The 23248-nt window shown below is 45.0% G+C and overlaps 1 protein-coding gene across 3 annotated transcripts in view; it reads right to left on the minus strand.

Moving 5' to 3' along the window:
• Positions 1 to 23248, minus strand: part of IDE (insulin degrading enzyme) — a 754741-nt gene that overhangs the window by 613408 nt on the left and 118085 nt on the right. For all 3 annotated transcript variants that reach the window (XM_069239810.1, XM_069239807.1, XM_069239808.1), the window contains one exon: positions 14136 to 14305. In XM_069239810.1, coding sequence (XP_069095911.1) covers positions 14136 to 14305 — 170 coding nt within the window. The remainder of the gene's footprint in view (positions 1 to 14135; positions 14306 to 23248) is intronic.

The following is a 23248-nucleotide window of genomic DNA, read 5'->3' on the forward strand; positions in this document are numbered from 1 at the left end:
AGCAGGTGCATTGGGCACCACACTGCACAGTGGCCAGGAATATTAGCCGGAAAGGGAAACTGAGCTTGATTCAACATTCAGAGGGTGGTGGAGGGGTCTCTTGGCAGTGGGTTCTGGCTGTAATTGCACTGCTGGCGGCAGTCCTGGACAAGGTCAGTCAGGCAGGCCTACAGGCAACTTTTAAAGTCTTCGCAGGGTAGGCAGTGAACGGTGGGCAGGGCAGGATGCGTTTTGGGCAGATCGAGCCTGTCCTATCCATTCAAAGGCCATGCCCAATAGCACTATTTGCAGGGTTGTCCTCAAGGTGAATCACAAGTCCCTTTTCGAAAACCAAACAAAGTGATTATTTTGTTAATGGTGTAACCTCGTCCACTGGGTGCCAGTAAAACTGCACCCAGCCAGAACTGGCATGGGTTGGGGCAGACTGGTTGACAAGGCATTATGCTTGGTGGAAGTGCAATGGTAGAAGGGCCTCTCTGAACCCCTCTTCAATACCATAACACACAACGTATATACAAACGATAGTGTGCTGATGGTGTAGCTGCTTTGTAATCTGGGTCAAGATGTGCTCCCTTCCACAGCCCTGAAGAGCTGCATGCTCAAATACTTCTTTGCAGTATGGTTATAGATTTATTTCCCTGGTACTTGTGCTTTAAGGTAGCAGAGGGCAGGAGACCACAGGCCCTTTCTGCAGGGCTCCAAATTACTCTTAGCGGCTCCTTTGCAACCCTCTAGTTTTCTGCTACTTCCTTCTTTTCCAATGCCATGGTTTTCTGGCGGGCAATGGTGGAAGTACATTGCTGGGAGCTTAGATCCTACATTGAAGAACCACTGCCTGGGGAACATGCAAAATGGAACAAAAAGTTCTTGTCAGTCATCAGTGGTAGAGTTGTAGTAGGAGCCTTCATGCCTAGGCTAGGACTGTATGTACTTCTCTGCAGAGGAAGGTGGTGTGCGGTATGAACCTGGCCAAAAAATGGACTGTATTAATGCACCTGGGTGTTCCAGGATGAGAAAATGTGAGATTGGTTACAATTGACTGAAGTGATCAACAATTTCTAGTGAGGAACATGAAATTTGGGCAATTAAAAAAAAAAAAAAAGAAAAAAAAAAAAAAGCTTTTTCCCCCAAATCTCTTCGAGCGCATCAACTGCTTATGCTCCAGAACCAGTGTGTGATGGTTTTCCTCTAAAATGGCATTTCCAGTCTGCCCTTACAGCAGACTTGGAGCACCCACAACACAAGCACAGAGAAGGATGAGGTCTCTGTGTTTTGTCGTCAGACAAACTGAAAACAATCAATTCAGACAAACTGAACATGATATGATATGAACATGTCACACCTGAATCCACACCCATCTTACATGGCGGGCTTCTTAAACTTGACCATTGTGCATTCATGTAGGGGGTGTCGCTGGCAAGCCAAAGAAGTACCAAAGAAAAGCCTGCCTGCTCCCTGATGGTGCCAGGAATCGTGGTTCTCCTAGGAGCCCTCTGATCTAATATTACTGCATTGATCTGCTGGCCAGTCTATCAACTAAACCAGCAGCCTGCTCTCACACACTTAACATGCACAATGAGTCCTGGTATTGCTCACATTGCAATTTCTCATTTGGAATAGCCTCCGCGTCCTCCATGAAGCACACATCTCTTCCATAAGGTCATTTTCTTTTTTACAGAATTAATTACAGGTCTTGAGGCAAAAATAGACTAGGCCTTCTTGATTTCATTCATACCCACTGTTTTTAACAAAAATGTGGCTAAACAAGTCATCCACACTGGATATTGCAAATGCCAACCCAGAGATTTATTAAATCCTCAGACTTTACTTGCATTGTACTACACCTCTGAACTTCAGTCTTCAAACAGTGAAGGCATGATATTTTTCACTAAGGCTATCTCCCACTTTCTCCTACTCATGTGCACTCTTATTGCTCTCCAGGCCATCTAATCTCATAGAAGTCATAGCACCTTAAGTCATTAAGTTTGCCAAACTTACAATTCTAGGTCATTTAAATTTCACCTGGACAATCCCAACTGTACCACTGCTGTGACCCTCATTGGCAACCTGGAAGCAATCGACCTCCTACAGCTAGTTAACTCTACCACCTATGAGGTCAGTTATATTACGGATCCGGGTATTTCAAACCCACCTAATCTTAAGGTGGATTGACCTATGCCACGTACCTGGTCGCTTCACTATGCCCTACCCCTATCTTTCCTTCCAGAAGCCTTACACTTCCCACTAGTAACCAATGCTACTCTACTCTGATGACTGCAAGACAACTCTTTCATCCTATGCCAACTTGGCTATTAACCAGTGGTTCGCCACAGCCCTTCGGTGCCCATAAATAAGAGAAGACTGTCTACTCTATGGTTTAATAGCCAAACAGCAGAATGAAGAGGCCCATAAGGCCTACCAAAAAGCCATCCAAACAGCCCACTCTGACTTCTATGCAGCCAAAATCGAGGGCGCTTCCAAACCACCCAGACTTTTTCTTCATGTTCAAATCTCTAATGGAACTGGTGACTATGTCTCCGTACATTCACCCTTTAATAAACAAGAGTAACAACCTTGTGACCATTTTTTTCTCTAAGCATCTGTGACATCTATGCCACATTTCCTCCAAAAGATTGAGCCACCATTGTGCCCAGCTTTCTGGTGCCAAACCTCTTCGGGCCCAAACCTACACACGACCTTCTCAAGCCTCTAAATTATCGTCCCATCTCACTCATCTCACTGCTAGCTAAAGTGGTAGAAAAACATATCAATATACAATTATCAAATTTTCTAGAATCGTCTCACACTTGACCGGGGTGATACAAGGGTATTTTACTAGACGTCACTGTAGCTTTCGACATTGTGTCCCATAGCACCCTACTGAACACACAGATTTTGAGGCCTGTAAGAACCCCCTAGAATGCTGCATCTCTGTTTGAAGGACCACTCCTTTCAAGTCTCTCTTAAATTCTTCTCTTCCTCCATTTAGTTTGCAACGTGATGTTCCAAAGTGAGCATATCTTGGGGCCCTGCGCTCTTCCATATTTACCTCTGCCCCCTCACCAACATTACCCAACTTATGGGATTCACCCTTCTTACCTATGCCCATGACACCTTGCTTACCTCCCTTTGTCCGAGGATGCCCCCACCAATTCCACAACTGCCTGTCAGCAGTAGTTAATTGGATAGGCCTCAACTGCTTGAAATTAAATGTCAGCAAAACTGAAGTTATGGTTGTAAGTAACTAGCCCAATTTGTGGTCCCTAAACTGGTGGCCCAGTTCCATTAGACCCTTACCATTCTCTAAGATAGTAAAACATCTGGGCTTCTAGTTGGAAAACAACAGCTCTAGGGACAATCAGATCCAAACCTTTGTGGCCTTTTGTTTCAGTCTACTTAGAAAAAAAAGGAAGGATTTTCTGCAGATATCTATCATCCATCCAGAAAGTTTTAGTCAGGCCAATATATCAAGCCTCAATATGGCAGCATATTATTTCTGGGCATCTTTTTTTTTTTTTTTTTTTTTTTTTTTTTTAAACCTACTTCAGAGTTTCCAAGTCACTCAGAATGCAGCAGCACTGTTATTACGCCAGGGACCCAGACATAATTCATCTCTACCCATATTGGAAATATCCACTGGCTTAAACAGCCTAATACAAGGCTCTTTTTTTCCAAATACTGGGCTCTGGCCAAGACAAGCCCTTAATATCTCCAACATTGGATGCATCCTAATATTCCCACTGCAACTCTACATTTTAAGAACTGTCATCTTGCGTAATTCTACAAGTCAGGCTGTCCAGACAAGGTGGCTGGTCCTTCAAATACATGGTCCCCAAATTCTGAAACAGTCTTCTAGCTCTGGGACACCCTACTGGGGGCAGCTATACACTTAACAAATCCCAAACAAACATCAACTTTAAGGTTGAAACCCTTAAACTACTAAGCTCTCCTTGTGAAGCACTGGACTAATGACAGTCTAGCAATGGACCGGCTGTTCGCCCGATTCTAGTGCCGCAAAAGTACCCAAGATAATACTACCTTCACATACAAAGAATATTATTTATTTGTCTAGGAGTGAAACCTCAAACTGCATACTGTTTCACAATCCTCTATGTTCCTAACATCTGGCATGAAAGACTGACCTTCATATATAAAACTTCCAATGGTCATCTCTTTTTTCTTTCAAACAGCCTTCTCATTCTTTCCATCCTCTGCATGCTTTCTCTCCGAGCACAAATTTCCATTAGTAACATACATGTTTGACTGAATCTTTATTACTGCATACGAACTACCCACTACAAAGGTGACAACCTCACCTTTGAAAGTCATGCACCTACAACCTTACTATATCGAATCTCCTTTAGTGCACCTATTAATGTCACTGATCCATCAGCATGAATTCACAAAACACCCCAGCCACTAATGCTCACACTTAACTCTTCTTAATTTAATCTACCACAAAGAAATTTAAATGAATATATGGAGAGCACAAAACTAATCCCAATAACCAACAATACCAATAACACTGGATTAACCACTTAAATTAGGGTTCGGAGTAGCGTGCTGTCTTGTGTAAAGTACTTTAATGTTTCATCCGGGGGTAGTAAGCACTATCTAAATGCAATTACAATTTCACTAAACTGATGATGGACAGGCTTCACCTCTGCCCCTTTCAAGTAATAAAATTCCAAGAAGCTCCCTGATGCTCTTCATAAGCAGATAGGGGTTGCCTGTCCCTTACCTAGCTCATCATGTCATCAGGACTAAGCCACAGTCTCTACCCCAATGTTGTTACCCTCTGGAAGAGACAAGCAGGGACATAAGCTGCACCCATGGATGCAGACATCTGTTGGTGTCAAGGCTGTCTGTGCCCTCAGACATGTAGCCCATTGGAAAATTGGTATACCCAATGTGCAGCTCTCTAGATGGAGACATTTTTAGAGGGGGACAAGTCCAGTTCACAGAAAAAAGGAGGTGAAAGGATAAGGGAGGAATCGGAGGTCAGCTAGAGTACACAACAGAAAGATTTGACTGAAGGTAAGTGTAAGGAAATGCCTCCTTGGCATGGTTACCCCCTGACCTTTTGCCTTTGCTGATGCTAAGTTATGACTTGAAAGTGTGCTAGGACCCTGCTAACCAGGCCCCAGCACCAGTGTTCTTTCCCTAAACTGTACCTTTGTCTCCACAACTGGCACAACCCTGGCACTCAGGTAAGTCCCTTGTAACTGGTACCCCTGGTACCAAGGGCCCTGATGCCAGGGAAGGTCTCGAAGGGCTGCAGCATGTCTTATGCCACCCTAGAGACCCCTCACTAAGCACATGCACACTGCTTCACAGCTTGTGTGTGCTGGTGGGGAGAAAAAGACTAAGTCGACATAGCACTCCCCTCAGAGTGCCATGCCGACCTCACACTGCCTGTGGCACAGGTAAGTCACCCCTCTAGCAGGCCTTACAGCCCTAAGGCAGGGTGCACTATACCACAGGTGAGGGCATAAGTGCATGAGCACTATGCCCCTACAGTGTCTAAGCAAAACCTTAGACATTGTAAGTGCAAGGTGGCCATAAGAGTATATGGTCTGGGAGTCTGTCAAACACAAACTCCACAGCACCATAATGGCTACACTGAAAACTGGGAGGTTTGGTATCAAACTTCTCAGCACAATAAATACACACTGATGCCAGTGTGCAATTTATTGTAAAATACACCCAGAGGGCATCTTAGAGATGCCCCCTGAAAACATACCCGACTTCCAGTGTGGGCTGACTAGTTTTGCCAGCCTGCCACACACCAGACATGTTGCTGGCCACATGAGGAGAGTGCCTTTGTCACTCTGTGGCCAGAAACAAAGCATGTACTGGGTGGAGGTGCTTCTCACCTCCCCCTGCAGGAACTGTAACACCTGGCGGTGAGCCTAAAAGGCTCACTCCTTTGTTACAGCGCCACAGGGCATCCCAGCTAGTGGAGATGCCTGCCCCTTGGGCCACTGCCCCCACTTTTGGCGGCAAGGCTGGAGGAGATCATTCGAAAAGGTGTCCTGAGCTGAGGTGACCCTTACACTTTTAGAAATCCTCCATCTTGTGGATGGAGGATTCCCCCAATAGGATTAGGGACGAGCCCCCCCTCCCCACAGGGAGGAGGAACAGAGAGGGTGTAGCCACCCTCAAGGATAGTAGCCATTGGCTATTGCCCTCCCAGACCAAAACACACCCCTAAATTCAGTAATTAGGGGCTCCCCAGAACCGAGGAAACTAGATTCCTGCAACCTTAACAAGAAGGACTGCTGACCTGAAGCCCTGAAGTGAAGACGAAGACGACCACTGCTTTGGCCCTAGCCCTACCGGCCTGTCTCCCAACTTCGAAGAAACCTGCAACAACGAATAATCCAACAGGGACCAGCGACCTCTGAAGCCTCAGAGGACTGCCCTGCAACCAAGGACCAAGAAACTCCTGTGAACAGTGGGCCTGTTCAACAATCTGCAACTTTCTTGCAACAAAGAAACAACATTGAAGACTTCACGTTTCCGGCCGGAAGCGTGAGACTTTCCACTCTGCACCAGACGCCCCCGGCTCGACCTGCGGAAAACCAACACTACAGGAAGGACTCCCCGGCGACTGCAAGCCTGTGAGTAGCCAGAGATGACCCCCCTGAGTCCACACAGCGACGCCTGCACAGGAAATCCAGAGGCTCCCCCTGACCGCGACTGCCTGTAACAAGGGACCCGACGCCTAGAACCAACACTGCACCCGCAGCCCCCAGGACCTGAAGGAACCTAACTCCAGTGCAGGACCGATCCCCAGGCAACCCTCTGCCCAGCCCAGGTGGTGGCTACCCTGAGGAGCCCCTCCTGTGCCTGCCTGCATCGTTGAAGAGACCCCCAGGTCTCCCCATTACTTCCTATACAAAACCCAACGCCTGTTTGCACTCTGCAACCGGCCGCCCCTGTGCCGCTGAGGGTGTACTTTCTGTGCCTGCTTGTGTCCCCCCCGGTGCCCTACAAAACCCCCCTGGGCTGCCCCCACCAGGACACAGGTACTTACCTGCTGACAGACTGGAACCGGGGCACCCCTGTTCTCCATAGAAGCCAATGTGTTTTGGGCACCTCTTTGACCTCTGCACCCGATTGGCCCTGAGCTGTTGATGTGGTAACTTTGGGGTTGCCTTGAACCTCCAACTGTGGGCTACCTTGGACCCAACTTTGAACCCTGCAAGTGTTTTACTTACCTGTGAACTTAACCTCTACTTACCTCCCCCAGGAACTTTTGAATTTTGCCACTTTTAAAATAGCTTATTGCCATTTTTGCCAAAACTGTACATGCTATTGTGATTATTCAAAGTTCCTAAAGTACCTAAGTGAAATACCTTTCATTTGAAGTATTACTTTTAAATCTTGAACCTGTGGTTCTTAAAATAAACTAAGAAAATATATTTTTCTATATAAAAACCTATTGGCCTGGAGTACGTCTTTGAGTGTGTGTTCCTCATTTATTGCCTGTGTGTGTACAACAAATGCTTAACACTACCCTCTGATAAGCCTACTGCTCGACCACACTACCACAAAAGAGAGCATTAGAATGATCTCTTTTTGCCACTATCTTACTTCTAAGGGGAAACCTTGGACTCTGTGCACACTATTTCTTACTTCGAAATAGTATATACAGAGCTAACTTCCTACAGTAAGGAACTTGTTCTTCTGTGGGACAGTTTTAACTGCAAATGTTCCTCACCTTGTGAATAGATACCAGAGCAGTACCTCCCAAGTTGCTGGATCTATGAGCTGGCTCACACCAAAAAGTAATGCAGGATGGATTAGGCAACATGTCTTTCTTAACAGATCTAAAGGAAGCAGTGCTTCATAAATGTGTGAATTGAAGCCCACATGGCTGACTGTATAGGAAAGGCACCCAGCATACTAATGCAGAAGTAGAATCTTTGGCCCTGGTGGAATGAGCTTGTAAGCCTCCTGGGGGCTACATTTTGCCAGTGCACAACAGATCTTTATGCAGAGGAAAATCTTTCATGATATGATCTGTTGTTGCATTGCTGTATCCTTCTTTGCTCTGTAAAATCCTACAAAGAGCTGAGCATGCACTCAGTACAAAACAATGGAGTCTCTCTTCCTCATTATAGGGGTGAGGTGGAGTAAAGAATGCCGAAGGTATGATGGCTTGGCTGACATGAGAAGTAGTAACCAATTTTGGTAGAATGAACGCTGGGGTTCTTAAAGCCAACTTATAAGAGAAGAAGGTGGTATAAGGTGGATTTACACAAAGAGGGAGCTTTAAGTTTTCTTGCACATCTAGCTGATGCTATGGCAATGAGAAATGTAACACAGGCTCAAAAGGGGTGCACATGATGAGTGCGAGGACTAAGTTCAAGTACCACTAGGCATCACAAAGGACTAGAAACAAATGCTGCAAGCTTTACAGAAACATTATCACAACTGGTGAGTTAAATAACAAAGGCTGCTCCAGCAACTGCAATGAGGCCAAAAAAGCCAATAAGTAGGCCGTAACAATGCCCAAGACAAGTCCTTTGCGTTAGGGACAAAACAATCAGTACAACTTCAGAAAATGTTGGCTGTAAAGGGTCAATATGTTGAGTGCCACACCAATCCACATATTTGTCCCAATGGCTGACGTAAACAGATTTAAAGGAGGGATGCCTTAATGCCAAGATGACATCAACAACCTCTGGGTTCAGGTTGAAGGTCAACTTGCACTGCTCAACCTCCAAGCATGGAGATGCATAGTGTGCAGGTCTGGCTGCAACACTCTGTCCTGCTTCTGCAGCAGACAATCTTACTAAAGGTACAGCTTGATCAAAGGACAGATGCTCATGCCCAGGAGTTCCATATACCAGAGTCTTGTGGTCCAATCAAGTGGTACTAGGATGACTTAGGCCCAGTTGTTCCTGATCTTCAAACTTCGGCCAGGAGAAGAAGTAGCGGGAAGGAATACCGCAGCCCTGATCTCCACTCTAGAAGGAAGGGGTCTCCAAGCGAGAGCTGCTTTGGAAACTGCAGTGTGCTGAAGTGGTGACATTGCACGTTGTCTGCAGTGGTGAAAGGACCTAGCCAGGGCTCTCCTGGGTGCAGGAAGGCGGCCTGGGTCACCTTGAGGAGCAACTGCCATTCGTGATCTGCTATGTATATGCATCTGCGGTTGAGATCATCCACCCTGGCTTTTAAAGACCCAGCTAGGTGGTTATTCAACAAATTAATTCCTTGGTGGACCAGCAACTTACAGAGAGGTAATGCCTCCTGACAGCACACAAGACCAGAACCTGCCATGCCTATTTCACTGATACATGGCAGTGGTGTTGTGTCACTGACCACCTCCCCAACCTCCCTTTATGCTGGACATGGAGGCCAGAATCACAAAGGGAATTGTCCTCTACTCTTAAGTTGATGTGAAGTTCAGTCTTTGCCAGAGAGCAGAAGACACTGATCTCACCTCTCCCAGATGTCCTCCCTAACCCAGCAGTGATACATCATTTACCGTCAGTTTTAGATGGGGTAAGGAGAGGGGCCTCCCACTGACACAATCACAGTCCAGTAGCCACCACAGCATATTTTTTGTAGTCTCCTCTGAAATCTAGAAGCAGTCATACAGATTTCCCTGATGTTGTGGCCGCTGGGATTTCAGGTCCCAATGCAGTGCCTGTGGGTGCTATTAGGTATCCTTCACCAGCAAGATGCAGGAGGCCAGCAATCCTAGCAGCCTCAGAGACACCCGTACCTAGACCCAGGACAGAGGCTTAAACATCAGGACCATAGTCCGAACGTCCTGGAATTTCTGCTCCAGAGGAACGGCATGAAACTGTACCTTATCCAAAATGGCTCAGATGAAATGGTGCATCTGCAAAGTCAGCTAACTGATGTTAGGAGTGTCACGGTAATCTGAAAGTGGTTTTAACTGCCTTCAAAAGAGGGTCTCCAAGGTACTAGAAGACTGGTACCCCAGATATCTGCATAAGTGCTGCAACCACCGCCATCACTTTTATTAACACCTGAAAGCCCTGGTGAGCCTAAAGACGAGCACTGCAAAATGAAAAAGGTCATGGTCAACAGTGAACTGCCGATAGCACCTGCTGGCCTGAAAGAGAGGGATACGGAAATAAGCGTCCTGCAAGTTGAATACTACCATCCTGTCTCAATGGTCTAGAGCAGAAAGGACCATTGAAAGGATGAAGATCTAAAATGGGATGAATGACTTTGTCCTGGGGCACAAGGAAGTAGTGGGAGTAACACCCATTTCCTACATCCGAGTTTGGAACCTACTCTATAGGCCTTTTGGCCAAAAGAGCCTGCACATTCTGCATTAAGACAGCCAGAGGGTCCTGCGTCAGCTGAACCTGAAGGGGGTGGAAGGTGTGGCGAGCAGAAAGGAATTTAAGAGTAATGCCCCAATGGACAATTTGGAGGAGCAACTTGTCTGTTGTGATAGCTTGCCACAATTGCAAGAAATATTGGTTCCTGCTTCTGAAATGGTAGCAGTGTGTAGGCAAGGACATACTAAAGCTGTTTTGTGGTTGTAACCACTGGAGGAACGGGGGACTGAGCTGCACGTTGTCCTTACTGTTTAAGTTGATTCAGAGAAACTAAGCCACGAAAGAGCTGAAAAGCCTATAGAAAGAAGGGTCTGGTGTTGAGGGACGGAAAACCCTGTATTACACTCACAGAGAGGTTGAACGTACTAGTGAAATTGCCTTGTGGCTGAAGAAAGGTCCAAGAAATATGTTGTGGCTCTGCTCGAATTAAAACACTGAAAGACAGTCTGATTTCTCCACAAAACGTGAGACCCATCCAATGGCTTATTCACTAAGGATGCCTGGGCGTCCCCAGAGAAGTTTGTGAGCCTCATCCAGGCGTGGCGGCCGATAGCCACACCGGTACCCAAGAAATATACTAGGCAATCAGTCATGTCCAGTCCTGAATGTACCACGAATTTTGCTGCATCGTGGTCATCCTGAGTAGCCTGGGTGAGAGATACCTAAAGGCCGTCCAGAACAACTGGTAAAACTTGGGACAATTTATCCCAAAAGCAAGGGAATGACATCTAAGGAGATAGATGGCACAGACCAATTTTAGAGCAAGGCTCGTGGAGAGGAACATTTTCTTGCTAAAAGTCTTTATTCTTTTGGACTCACAATCGTGAGCAGTGGTAGAGAAAGCATTTGGGTAGAGTCTGCTGGTGGATGCCTGTCCCAACAGACTCTCCAGAGTAGGAGGTTGTGTTAGAAAAGCAGGGTCGTCAGGTGCAGGGTGGTGGCAACAGGCAATTTAGGTGCCCAAGTGCCTAAAAAGGTGTTAAGTAACTTGTTAAATGGCAACAGCGGCTTAGTTGGAGCTTGCCCAGGCAGGACTTCCATTAGAATGTTAGTTTTCACTCCATGGTCCGTAATTTTGAATCCAGCACCTTAGCTTCCCTTTCAATCACTACAGAGAAACAGGCACTTTCTTCTGTAGCAGCACCTGGGAAATAAATTAGGCCAGTGTCTGGGGAAGAGTCAAGCCCACTGCCTTCTTGAAGATCTTCATTACAACTTTCTTTGTCATATTGGTGAAAATACTCATCAGAAACATGTCTAATGTGGCTGAACTGTGCCAAAAAGATTATCTAGAGTGTGTGCCTTATTATGCGATAAGTGCAAGTTTTCAGCATCAGAGGGCTGTCAAGCAGCTGTGTGCTGGTCAGCATCAGTCGAGTTGAATTCAATTAGAAGTCAGCTACCACTACAGACTGCATATCCTCCTCCAGCATCAGCATCAATGAGAGCAGGACCGGAACAGGGGAAGGTGCCCAAACAGGCACCGAGTTGGTAATGACCATGATGGGGGTCTAATGGGCACAGACAGCATTGAGGACAGACCGTCCAGCAGAAGTCAAAATGTGGCTCATTTGGGCCCAAAGGCATGCCAGAAGGAGTCAGTAAAGTGCAGAAGATTCATGACATTGCCTCCCCAAAGGCTTAATACTTGCTGCAACGTAACCAATTGACTTGGAATCTCACTGTGCATCAGGACCAGACTCTGAATCGGCTCAGACGGAGATGAGGAAACAGATCAGGCGGCATGTTGATGTCCTCCCTGGAGATGGAAAGTGAACGGAAGGGGCTATTTCCTGCATGGATAGCCTGCATTTTTTCTTTGACTAACCCGCCGAGATTGACCATGATGAAGACCTGCCGCAAGATTGACTTCAGGAGCGGAAGCACGACCTTTCTTTTGACTTCGATCTGTCATTGCACGGAGCCTTTTCTTTTGCTTGGCGACTTAGAGTTTTGCTTCATGTTACTGTATGGCCTTCTGGTTTACCTGGGCACAGTCTCCACAGGCCTAGGATCTGTGGTCCCAGAAGGACCATGACTGCAGGCACCATAAGCCAACTTCATAAGTGTACACAGAATTTTTTTTTACAGTCCTTGCATGGCATAAGCCCTGTGGTTTTAGGGGGCAGGAAATTTCCCTTGCACACTGGCTCTATTATAACAAAGTCTGGATAAAAAATAAAAAAAAGAAGCTACAGAGCCATGTCTGAAGATGAGGAAAGAAAGAAACCTAAGTCAGAAAACATGGGTAGTGCCTATATGTGGCTCTGCTTGTCACTTCCAGGATACAAAGGCGTCAGCACACAGCCAAATGATGCTACCTAGCAACGCACAGGAGAACTGCTCTGAAAGTTACCTGATCCCGTATGACACCTGGGGATTGTTCACAAGTGAGGAAACTGCAGCTAGTAGTAGCCATAAAGAAATGATTGGGTATAAAACTATTTAAAATCATATGTAAATTCTGCAAGTAATTTTAAAAGAATGAAACTACTGACTGCAGATTTTTAAATGTATATGCATCTAACGGGTATTGTTGCTCACTGCACCACTTACACATTACACCATTATTAATGATGTTCAATTAATATGGTTTGATTTAGATGATCTCACAGTATTCTTAAGCAGTAGCCACTATTGTTCACACACAGGTTTCTTTGGCATTGATTGCTTATACCACTGCGGTCTCTACAGAGTCAAATTGATATTTTTTTTAACAAAATATCAATGTTCTCCACATGTAACAGAGCCCTTATGTTGTGCACATTTGGCTCCCACTTGCAACACTGGGTAGTCCTCTCATTCAAAACCAAGACACTAAGAAGTGTGTTTAGCCACTAAAACATACTGGGGTGCCAACTCAGTGCCAGGCTAGAGATGCCATGTTCAGTTTGCATAGTACACACAGCCAGACCACCAAAGAGGGCAATATACCAAACATAGCCATAAGTGTAAGCATTTACCTCTTCACTTATACTTCACACATCTCGCACTTCCAAGCGCCTCAGGTTGTCTCGCAGAAACACCATCCCCTGTGGGAAACAGAGGATGGCCAGCACAGAAGCAGCATTGCATTGTAGGGGGTTGAACTACTAAGAACGTATACATCAGCAGCAGAAGGTGATCGGGACGCAGAAAATTGACCCAGCAAACCAAGGAGGTCCCCCTTTACAGAAAGGCAGCCTCCGAAACAAATGGAATTGCATTTTATAAGGCTAGCGGCCAAATGAATTGCTTACAATGACACTTCACAGTGAGGGTGTGAAGCATCTCAGCCACAAGGATCTATCAAGAAAGCACTCATCTTGCAGCCTTTATGGGTCTTCCAGGTGACAGTAGTTCTTTTTGTTTTTCTTGTAATTAAAAAAAAAAAAAAAAAAAAACACTGCTTACTCCATTACAATGTTCTGTAGTATTTTAATAACATCAATGCCCACTAAAATGCACAGGTATCATTTTGCTGTGACCGTCTGAGAATGTACCGTTTGTACGGATCATGCAATTTAGCAAATGAAAATATTAAACTATAGTGAACCATCTGTCTGAGGTCACCTAACTCGAAAACCCTGAGTTATTTCCCCACAAAATATTCAACTAATACGGCTGCATAAATACAACAAGAATGCAATTAGCTTGTTGAGACCTAGGCTAAAGTATACTTTTAAAATAAACATGCGGCATCAAAATGTAAAATGTTTGTCTTCATTGAAATGATCGCCACAACCATCATTTGTTGTAAAATAGCACGAAAAAGTAAATCTAGATTTGCATTCATGTTCTTTACTAAAGAAATCAATGGCTTACCTGTTCCAAAGTTACTGAATGGATGATTGGGGTTTCCTGTAGCTTTCTCCAACTGAAAGAGTCTCCAGGCATCATTCATCAGGTTCTTCTCATGCTCTGAATCCACAGCATTAACTTCTCGATCTTTGCAACTTTCGTCAAACAAAGGGCACAGAAAAAACTGTGCAAACCTGTATGAAATAAGTTTTCACTGATCATATCCTTACATATTTTCTCCTTATTCAGAATGAAGAAAATCATTTTTAGTGCTGTATTTCAATGATCATTTTTATCTTTGAATCCTTTATAAGTGAGGAAATCATACTTATGTAAAAACATAAAACTGAGGAAGAAAAGTTACCCTGTAAGCATCTGCTTGCAGTGCTGTAGATTCACATGCACAGCATACTCCTGCCATCTAGTGTTGGGGGTCAGACGATGCAATTTGTTCTTGTTCAATTAAGTTTTTGAGGCCTAGCCTGCTGACCGCTAAGAATATTTTAGGAAAATGCCTCTTTTGGCATGGTCACCACCACCTTTTGTCTGGTTTCTTGGGTAATTTCAAATTAAAGTACACTGGGTTCTCGCTAACCAGGACCCTAGAGAAAGATCTTTTTCCCACAAAAACTGCAGTCATTTTTCCCAATTGACAAAACCTGTACCACCCACTGTTCGTCCCTAGCAAATGGTACCCATGGTGCCTAGATCCTGGGGTACTAAGGAGGGTCCCCAAGGGCTGCAGCACGGATTGTGCCACCCTAAGGGACCCTTCAACAAGCAATTCTTGGTGCAGACAAAAGTGAAAACACAACATGACACAGAGCCTGTGTGCTAGGTCCCTAAGCACTGCATGCCATGTAAGTAAGTCACCCCTCTAGCAGGCCTTTCAAGGCTAAGGCAGGGTGCAACGGAACAGGCCTATGCCACACAGTATTATAGATCATTCCCAATCCAGCCATGTTATTGAAAATGATAGGGAATCGAGGCAGGTCATTCTAACCCCAGATTATGACTCACGCGGCCAACAAGATAGCCTGAACAGGGGCAACATTCTGAGGCTTTTGGCAGAGCTTCCTTCAACTAAGAAAATCATGTCCCCAGATTTAATATCACTGAAATTCCTCTCAAACACCACTCAGAATAACCGGGAACAAACTCTGACTATATGGAGAACAAGCAAAATCGCTGCTTCAATTATGGCAGTTAAGCAACAGTTCGAAGACTGGGGTATACGGCTATCACAACCAACCAACCCACGTTATCCTTTTCCCCTATTGCTAAATCTGGAAAGTGAACCAATTAAAAAAACTAAATCACAGGCCCGCAAGCGTGGTTGGGGCTCTGACGTCGGGGAAGCAGAACAGCTTCAATCCAAAAGGGGGGGAAAAGATTCAAACACCTCTACTGACCCCCTAGTTGTAGGTAATGGTCTACAAGACGAATGGAGACCAGTTTAGCCACATTACACATGTTTCTGACCACCCAAAAGTGATAGCAAGCTCTCTTGAGGGCCAGACACAAAATTCTGCACTGGGTGGGTATGTTAGCACTTCACACAGGCAGGATGGACATTCCAGGACAGGGAGCTTCAAAGGCCTAGGCACCTTTGTAGTGTAACCCAGGTCCCTCCAGATGGCGGAGATGACCTACACCAATGTCCTGACCCCACTTTCGGCAGCAGAACAGGTGGTAAGATTAGTCAAAATAGGAGGTGTGCCCACTCCATGCCAGCCCCACCCCTAAGGTGGGCAAGCTAAAGCAGACACTACTTTTTGAATTCCTCCAAGAATTAGGCCACTAGGGTTAGGATTATGCCCACTTCCCAGCTGAAGTGGTCATAAGAAGAGTGTAGTCACCCCAAAGGTGGTCAGCCCATTGGCTACCACCTAGCACTCTTTAACACTCCTAAATTGCATTTAGGTGGCACTGATGAACCCTAGAAATGAGATCCTGGTGTGCTAAGAAGAAAAGGACACAGAGGAGTCACACCGGCAGAAGAGAAAAAGAAGAAGCAGCCGGCTTGGTACCAGCCCCACCGGCCTGTCTGCTGACTTAGATCGGCTCTGCCCAAAAAGACAACTTGTCCTGCAGGCAAGCCTCCAAGAAACCCAGAAGGACATCCTGCATTCCACAAAAACTGAGCAGCGGATCTGCTCTGCAACAAAGTCTCAAGAAAGGTCTCTACAGCCTCCGGAACAACAAGGACCAGACACCAGAAGTGACCTGTGCATCTGAAGCCCCAGACCCAATGTGAAGCAAACCAATGGTACAAGGTTACCCAGCTGTCCCGAATCCAGGTCAGGCCAGCCCAGGTTTCACCCTTATTGGACTCCACCAAATTGCCTAAAGTCCCTCCATGCAGGCACCTTCTTCTGCGGCCTTGTGATGAGAGAATACCCGATACCTCCAGCAACCAGTACACCAGTCGCTCAATGATGTCCCCTGGCTCAAGTCCACCCAGTTTCACCCCTGCTGGGCTCCCGACAACCCCTGCAGCCTCAACACACAGAACCCCTGACCGCGAGTGCTCCTGGATAGAGGAAACAGATGCCTAAGGACACCCCTGTGTATCAGTCACTCTCTGGCCCTGGAGAAAAGAACCAAAGGTGCACCTACATCCCTGAGCACTCCAAGTCTACAACCTACCAGTTTGTTGTCCCCAACTGGCTTCCTAGCCAGAGCCTGCAGCCTGGCTTCTTGAAAGCTGCCTGCAGTGACCTGCTGGTGTGGTTCTGATCAGTGCCCAGTACTTACCTCAACTTTCCGAAATTGGCCTCATAGGTTGTTGTTAACCATATGTTTGTTGAACATTGTTTTACTCCAATGGCTAACATTGAAGAACTCGTACTAAATGTTGAGGTTGAAACTAAAAAGTATTTATGCTTGAAAACTTACTTACCTTGTAATTAGGTTCTTGGATTTAAAGTATATATAAGTATATATAAGCAAAAGTATTGTTTTTCAAAACTGGTCTCAGATTTGTTCAGTGTTAGTCTCATAAATTGCCTCTAAGTACAACAAATGGTTAGCACTACCCTCTGATAAGCCTACCTGGTCGCCCACACAACCACAAAATAAAGCATTAGTCCCATCTACTTTTGCCTCTCCAAACCAATTAGGGATCCACTGGAGACTCTGCATGGTATACTTCTTTTTAGTACACAATATAGAGAGCCATGCTCAGTAAAGCTGTGTGGAGTTGACCACAGCTGCTTTACAGATGTCAGCTATGGGAATATTCCCTAAAAAAGCAAATTTTACACCCTTTTTCCTAGTTGAGTGTGGCCTAGGGAGAGTGAGGAGACTCCTTTTGGTTTTAAGGTGAATGTCTGCTTTAATTTAACCTTAACCAATGCATCTAGCTGCACCACCTTTTGATATTTTGAGGTTTAGCAGAATCAACACAAAGTTGTTGAGTCTTATGAAAAGGTTTACCTATGTCAAAATAGTGGATATGGGGTCTTTTAAAGACCAAGGTGTGACAGTCCCCTCCTGTAACGGAGTCTGGGTGAGGAAAGAAGACTGGTCGCTCAATTGTTTTTGTTAAGGTTGAAGAATTTTGGTAATTTGCATGGAAAACTATCTGCTTGAACTTGGATGAAGCTCTCATACTCCTTAGTAAATTAACAAGTATGAGGAAATCTATTTTCTGCAAGAGGAACTGCAAAGAACTGGAATGTAGCAGCTCCAATTGTGCCGTCATTAGTTTTCTGTGTACTATATTGAGATTCCAGGGAGATGCAGGTAGAATTCTGGGTGAGATAACCCTTTTAAGGCCTCCATAAAGGCTTTACCAAATGGAATTCTAAAAAGTGAAGAACATTCTCTGTTTTGTATGTATGCAACAATAGCCACAAGGTGTAAGCGTATGGGGGTATTTGCTAACCAGGATTTCTGGAGGTGAAGAAAATGACAATGTCTTGGGCTGCTGATTTAAGAGGGTCCAGGTTTTAAGAATTACTATAGTGGACAAACATGTTTCATTTTGCTGCCCAGCATGTTCAAGTAGTGGGTCTGCCAGCTTCTTTAAGGATGTCCATGCACTCCTGTGGGACACTTGGATAACCAAACTCTAGGACTTCAGGGGCACAATTTTTATATTGAGCTGCCTGGGACATGTGCCTGATCTTATCCTGTTCCTGTGTGAAAAAAATCCAGCCTTTTGGGGAGTGTCCTGGGAGGAAAAACAGACATCTCAAGTAAGGATAAAAACCATGGCTCTTTCCCATGTGGGAGCCACCAGGTGAGAGACTTATGCCATAGGCTCCTTATCATGTAATGAAGGAGTAGGAGAGGAAGAAAAGCGTAGGTAAATATTTTTGACCAGTTCATCCAAATAGCACTGCTCATGGACTGTGGGTATGGTAACCTGGAGGTGAACTTGTCACATTTTTTGTTACTGTGCGTGGCTAATCAGTCTATCTGCAGGAATCCCCAGCACTGGAATTAGGGTCGACGGACTTGGGGCGGCATTCCCACTCAGACTTGTCAATGTGTCCTGCTGAGCAGGTTGGCAAAGTCTTTGCCCACGCCTGACAAGCAGAGCTGCAGTGAGTGAGTCCTGCCCTGTTTCTGCTATTAGTGCAAGTAGTTATACTGTTTAACATTAGGAACTTGTGCTGAATGTTCTGGGTGACAGCTTTGAGGAGTAGGTGAATGGCAAGAATTTCCATATACTTTATGTGAAACCCCTGCTGTTGGTGTGACCAAAGCTCCTGAACTGTCATGGAGATGCTGCAGGACCTCAGGCTTGAAGTCTGATAGGCAAAGCTATGAGTGACGAAGCATGAAGTAAGTGATCACGCTCCTGACAACAGTGTCAGCATCAAGAGCACACCATACAGTAGTGTTTGAGAAGGACTTTTCTTATGCCACAGTTTTCTCCCCCTTTTTTGGAGTTTTTCCAGAAGGAACCAGGTAATAGCATGCAAGAAGGTCTAAAGAATTGCCCAGGTGAGGACACCCTGACTGCTATCCTTATGCATGCAGCATAAATGTGCATCCTTTTTTTTTTTTTTTTTTTTTTCTTTTTTTTTTAATCAGGTGGTGAGTCATCACCTGTGGCTTGCGCAGAGGCCCTCTTACAGGAGATGTGCACCACCATGGAGTTGGGGGTACAAACACACTAAAGCATATGGTATTACTGGGAGAGGGCTTCGATTTCTTTTCTACTCAGGTTGAAACCACTCCGGCCTTGACTTGCTCTGCAAAGATGTCAAGAACAGTCTTCAGCATCCCTTCGAGCACTGGAATAACCCGCATGGACTGCTCTGATTTTGAGAGCATTTTAAAAGGAAAATCTTCCTCCTCAAGCAGGATGTGCATATCATTATGGTAGGCAGCTGAACATTGTATTGGCCTGTGGAATGTGGTAGCCCTCACTGGCACATGATCGAAGTCAGGATCCGACAGAGGGACCCCGTATCATAATCCTCTAATGGGTTCCATGTGTCGAACCTAGGGAGAGGATGAAAGGAACTCTCAATCCTCAGGAGGAGTGTATGGGCTCCCACGGTGTAAGTAGGAAGGTGGCGACCCCCGAGGTGAGCATGGTGAAGGTGAAAGGGGAGGTGGAAGAGGAAGGCTAGTAGCAGTGTCCTTGAACATCTTTGGGGCTTGTATTGCTGCAGAAGGACTGTGTGGAGCAGGTTCTTCTTCAAAGACAAGCCTCTTTTTCCTTGGGAGGGTGCCTGTAGTCTCTGGAGGAGAAGAGGGAGAAGGAGGGGTTCAATGGTTCAGAAGGTGCAGGTGAGGAGGATTCCTTCGGCATAAATGGGTGCTGAAGCTTCGAAAAAGTTTCAAAGCATCACTATGCCGGAAGATGTCTATAGATCTGAAGACTGACTGGAGCTGGCATGCTTTGGTGGATCCCTTGTCGGCTCAGGCACCTTCCTTGCTGCAGACCAGATCCTGAAGACAGTGGATACTTGGAGGACAGCCATTTCTTGTGTACAGTGCTGCAGTCCTGACTCAAAAGCAGTGTAGGTCTTCCTTCTCGTTGCTGGGGGTTGGTCCAGTTCTCCATAAATATCCAGGGTTTTTTTCCAACTTTTTCCCTTTGCACCCTGATGTGGACCCAGTGTCTGTCTCTGAGACAAAGGGTCTTCTTACACGAAAGGTGAGACAAGACGCATGCTCAGCATTGTAATGGTCTTGGGACAGCAAAAGCTGAAACAAGAAGCACATACAGAGTTGTTATGGTCTCGGGAAAGACAGAGATTACATAGGCTGAGGAGGTCTGCTCGGAGAAATTTAGCATGGCACTGAGAGATTTTCCTGAACGGCAACCGTTCCATCACTTATTATGCATAGACATTGTCTGACAAAATCAGATGACCACTGACAAGAGGCCCTGAAGAAACCTAAGCCCCCAGAGGCTCAGGGACCCAGAGCTGCTCAACAGCTTCCTAAATTAATTGGAGTGGAGCGGAATCTGAAGCAAAAATTTGTGTAATAGTCTTTCCTGAAGATGGAGTGGAGGGAAAACCGCGATGACCTGAAGCACGAACGTGGAACATGCTGAAAGCAGAAACTCATCTAAAAAAAAAAAAAATGGAGTTGGTGACCATGTATATTGACAACTAATAGAGGAGTTACAGGCTACCACGTCTCGAAAACACTTCTTCGAATAAAAATGAATAAAACAACTTACAACGTCTAAGCACAACACTAGATGGAAGGAGTATGCAGAGCATGTTTATCTACAGTCACTCATTCTATGAACATACATTCACCTCTGTCAATCAATAACAAGCCCAAAGATTAACCTCCTGAGAAATCACATTGGTAAATGAAGCACCTTCAGTGGATTGAAGGAGGAAGGAGATGGAATATTTAATGACATACATAATTTGATGAAACAACGTACGAAGCTGCTTGACTTAATGTGGTTTAGATCTTTCCTTAGAGGTAACTACTAATTGGTTAATAAAAACACTTGTGCTTGGGAAAGCCAAAGGACCCTAATTACGGACTGTCCTATGGATAACAGTACAGAAAAGGTGAATTTATAAATTATAGCCTTCTTTATACCTAGGCCCCATAAAATACAGAAAATGGGTAGACTACATAAGATCCTGAAGTGGAGGGAATGATAGTCATTTAAACTTGCATCACTTTCAGACGTACCAGGTAAGGTTTGCAGAGTTAATCATGGAGTATAAAGAATACAGAATGCTTCATGCATAAGAGGCAGGGTTCGGGAGTGGTACTCCACACAAAATAGGTGCATATTCCTTTATCACTTGGCATAGAAAGATTCAACAGATATGGTTATATTGCTGTTTTAAAGAGTTCACCTCTGGGGTGTGCCAGAAAAACTTTACTGCAAATGCTGACTGAGTAAGGGATTAATAAGGTTATAACATAATATTAGCTTGAGCTCATAAAAGCTTAGTTTTATTCAAAATGATCAAGAATAGTACTTTGACAGGAAGTGCTAGGATAAAACAAAAGTGCCTGAGGCAAGACTTGTGGGTTGGGATAAATTACCATTAAGGCACCAAGCCCAAACTGTCTGACTGAGCATATACTGTGCCTACATGCTAAGGATGAGTCAAGCTTGAGACCAAAGGAAAGGCAACTATCTGCAGAAGTTAATGAGCACCAGTATTTTTAGAGCAGTGAAAGTACCTAGAGAAGACCGCTCAAAGCCCTGTTGCACTACAGCTGAGTATTTCTTTGCCAGTCTAGAGCTTGTATCAACATCTGGGTTCCCTGTCCCAGTAGTGGGAGCCATTCGCAAACCTGTCCTTTTTGCCCAGGACAGCACTGCCAAGCATAGCTTTTCCTTCTAATTGTGTACAACTCTGCAATTAGCCAATTAGGAAATTTCACCAATGTGAAAGGCAGGGACAGTGTCAGAATCAGAGATGCAGTGCAGGCAAGTATAACTGGGATAGAGTCAGAACAGTGAGAAAAACCACAGCAGAAATTGTAGGAAGAACTGCCTATGAGATTAACAGAAAGGCAGCAGGTGTGAGAGGAGATGTGAGCATCATGAGCTCCAACACTACAGCAACCCCACAAGTGTCTCCTAGGAGTATAAAAGGAAGTGGATGCCTTTTGGACATTATACCCAGGAACAAATATGTCCCAAGAAACAGAACTCATTCCTGTACACTGCCGAACAGTATGCAGCAGGATCTTCTACATTGCAGCCAAACTCAGGGCAGGCTCAGACCTGACTGACGATCCAACTAAAGTCATGAGGAAAAGAGAACGCCTGCATTTGGCAATTAACTTTTCAAAAGGGCGATGTATTAGTGGTCCATATCCGTTCAGTCAAATTTACTTAACTCTACACAACTATGTCATTGATAGAAAATCATATGACAAACAGGTGGTCAAACAACAGAAACAATTGGTGTATCACTATTGATCACTGCGAACTTGACAACACTAAGTGGGACAAGTACAATAAATGTAGCACAATCTGGCATCACAAACAAAAGTACAGATAAGGTAGGTAAATCAAGCCTGCACAACTTAATCAACCAGAAGTTTACGCTTTGCAGGGCATGGTAAATGCAGTAAAACCATAAGTGAATAAATGACATTGCCAATATTGAGCAAAACGTTATAAGCAATAGTTAGTCCATTTGTACTCTATTTCTTCACCTGCTTGGTATGACTAAGGAGTACAGGCCAGTCCATTCTAGATTACAGAAGTACTATCAAACTGGTGCATGTGGTTAAAAACCCACGATCTGGAAGGCAATTACGGAAATTTCAAAAACAACTTGAAGAATTTACATGAAATACTTTTAACTAGCAAAGGAAGTAGTCTACTGTAGATGATGGAAATAAGAATAACAATGATTAGGCTACATCTGAAGATCAGATGAGCCAACATAAATGTAGCAAGAAACAAAAGTTTCAATTAGAAAACATACAAAGGAGGAATCTGCAGGGGACTGGCAAAAAGTCCAAAAACTGCAGACTATAAGAGGGGAGAATGTTTTGCTTTTGATCAGATACTTTGGGTTAGACCAGTGTTTCCCAAACTGTGGTCTGGGGACCCCTAGGGGGTCTGCAAAGCCTCCTAAGGGAGGTTCACGACTGCTTAGAAAATGAAATAATATTAACAGATTAGGTCCCCGGCTTTCAGTAATGGCTCAGTGGGGCGGTCCCTG

This window comes from Pleurodeles waltl, chromosome 6 (assembly GCF_031143425.1).
Source record: "Pleurodeles waltl isolate 20211129_DDA chromosome 6, aPleWal1.hap1.20221129, whole genome shotgun sequence".
Taxonomy (NCBI): Eukaryota; Metazoa; Chordata; class Amphibia; order Caudata; family Salamandridae; genus Pleurodeles; species Pleurodeles waltl.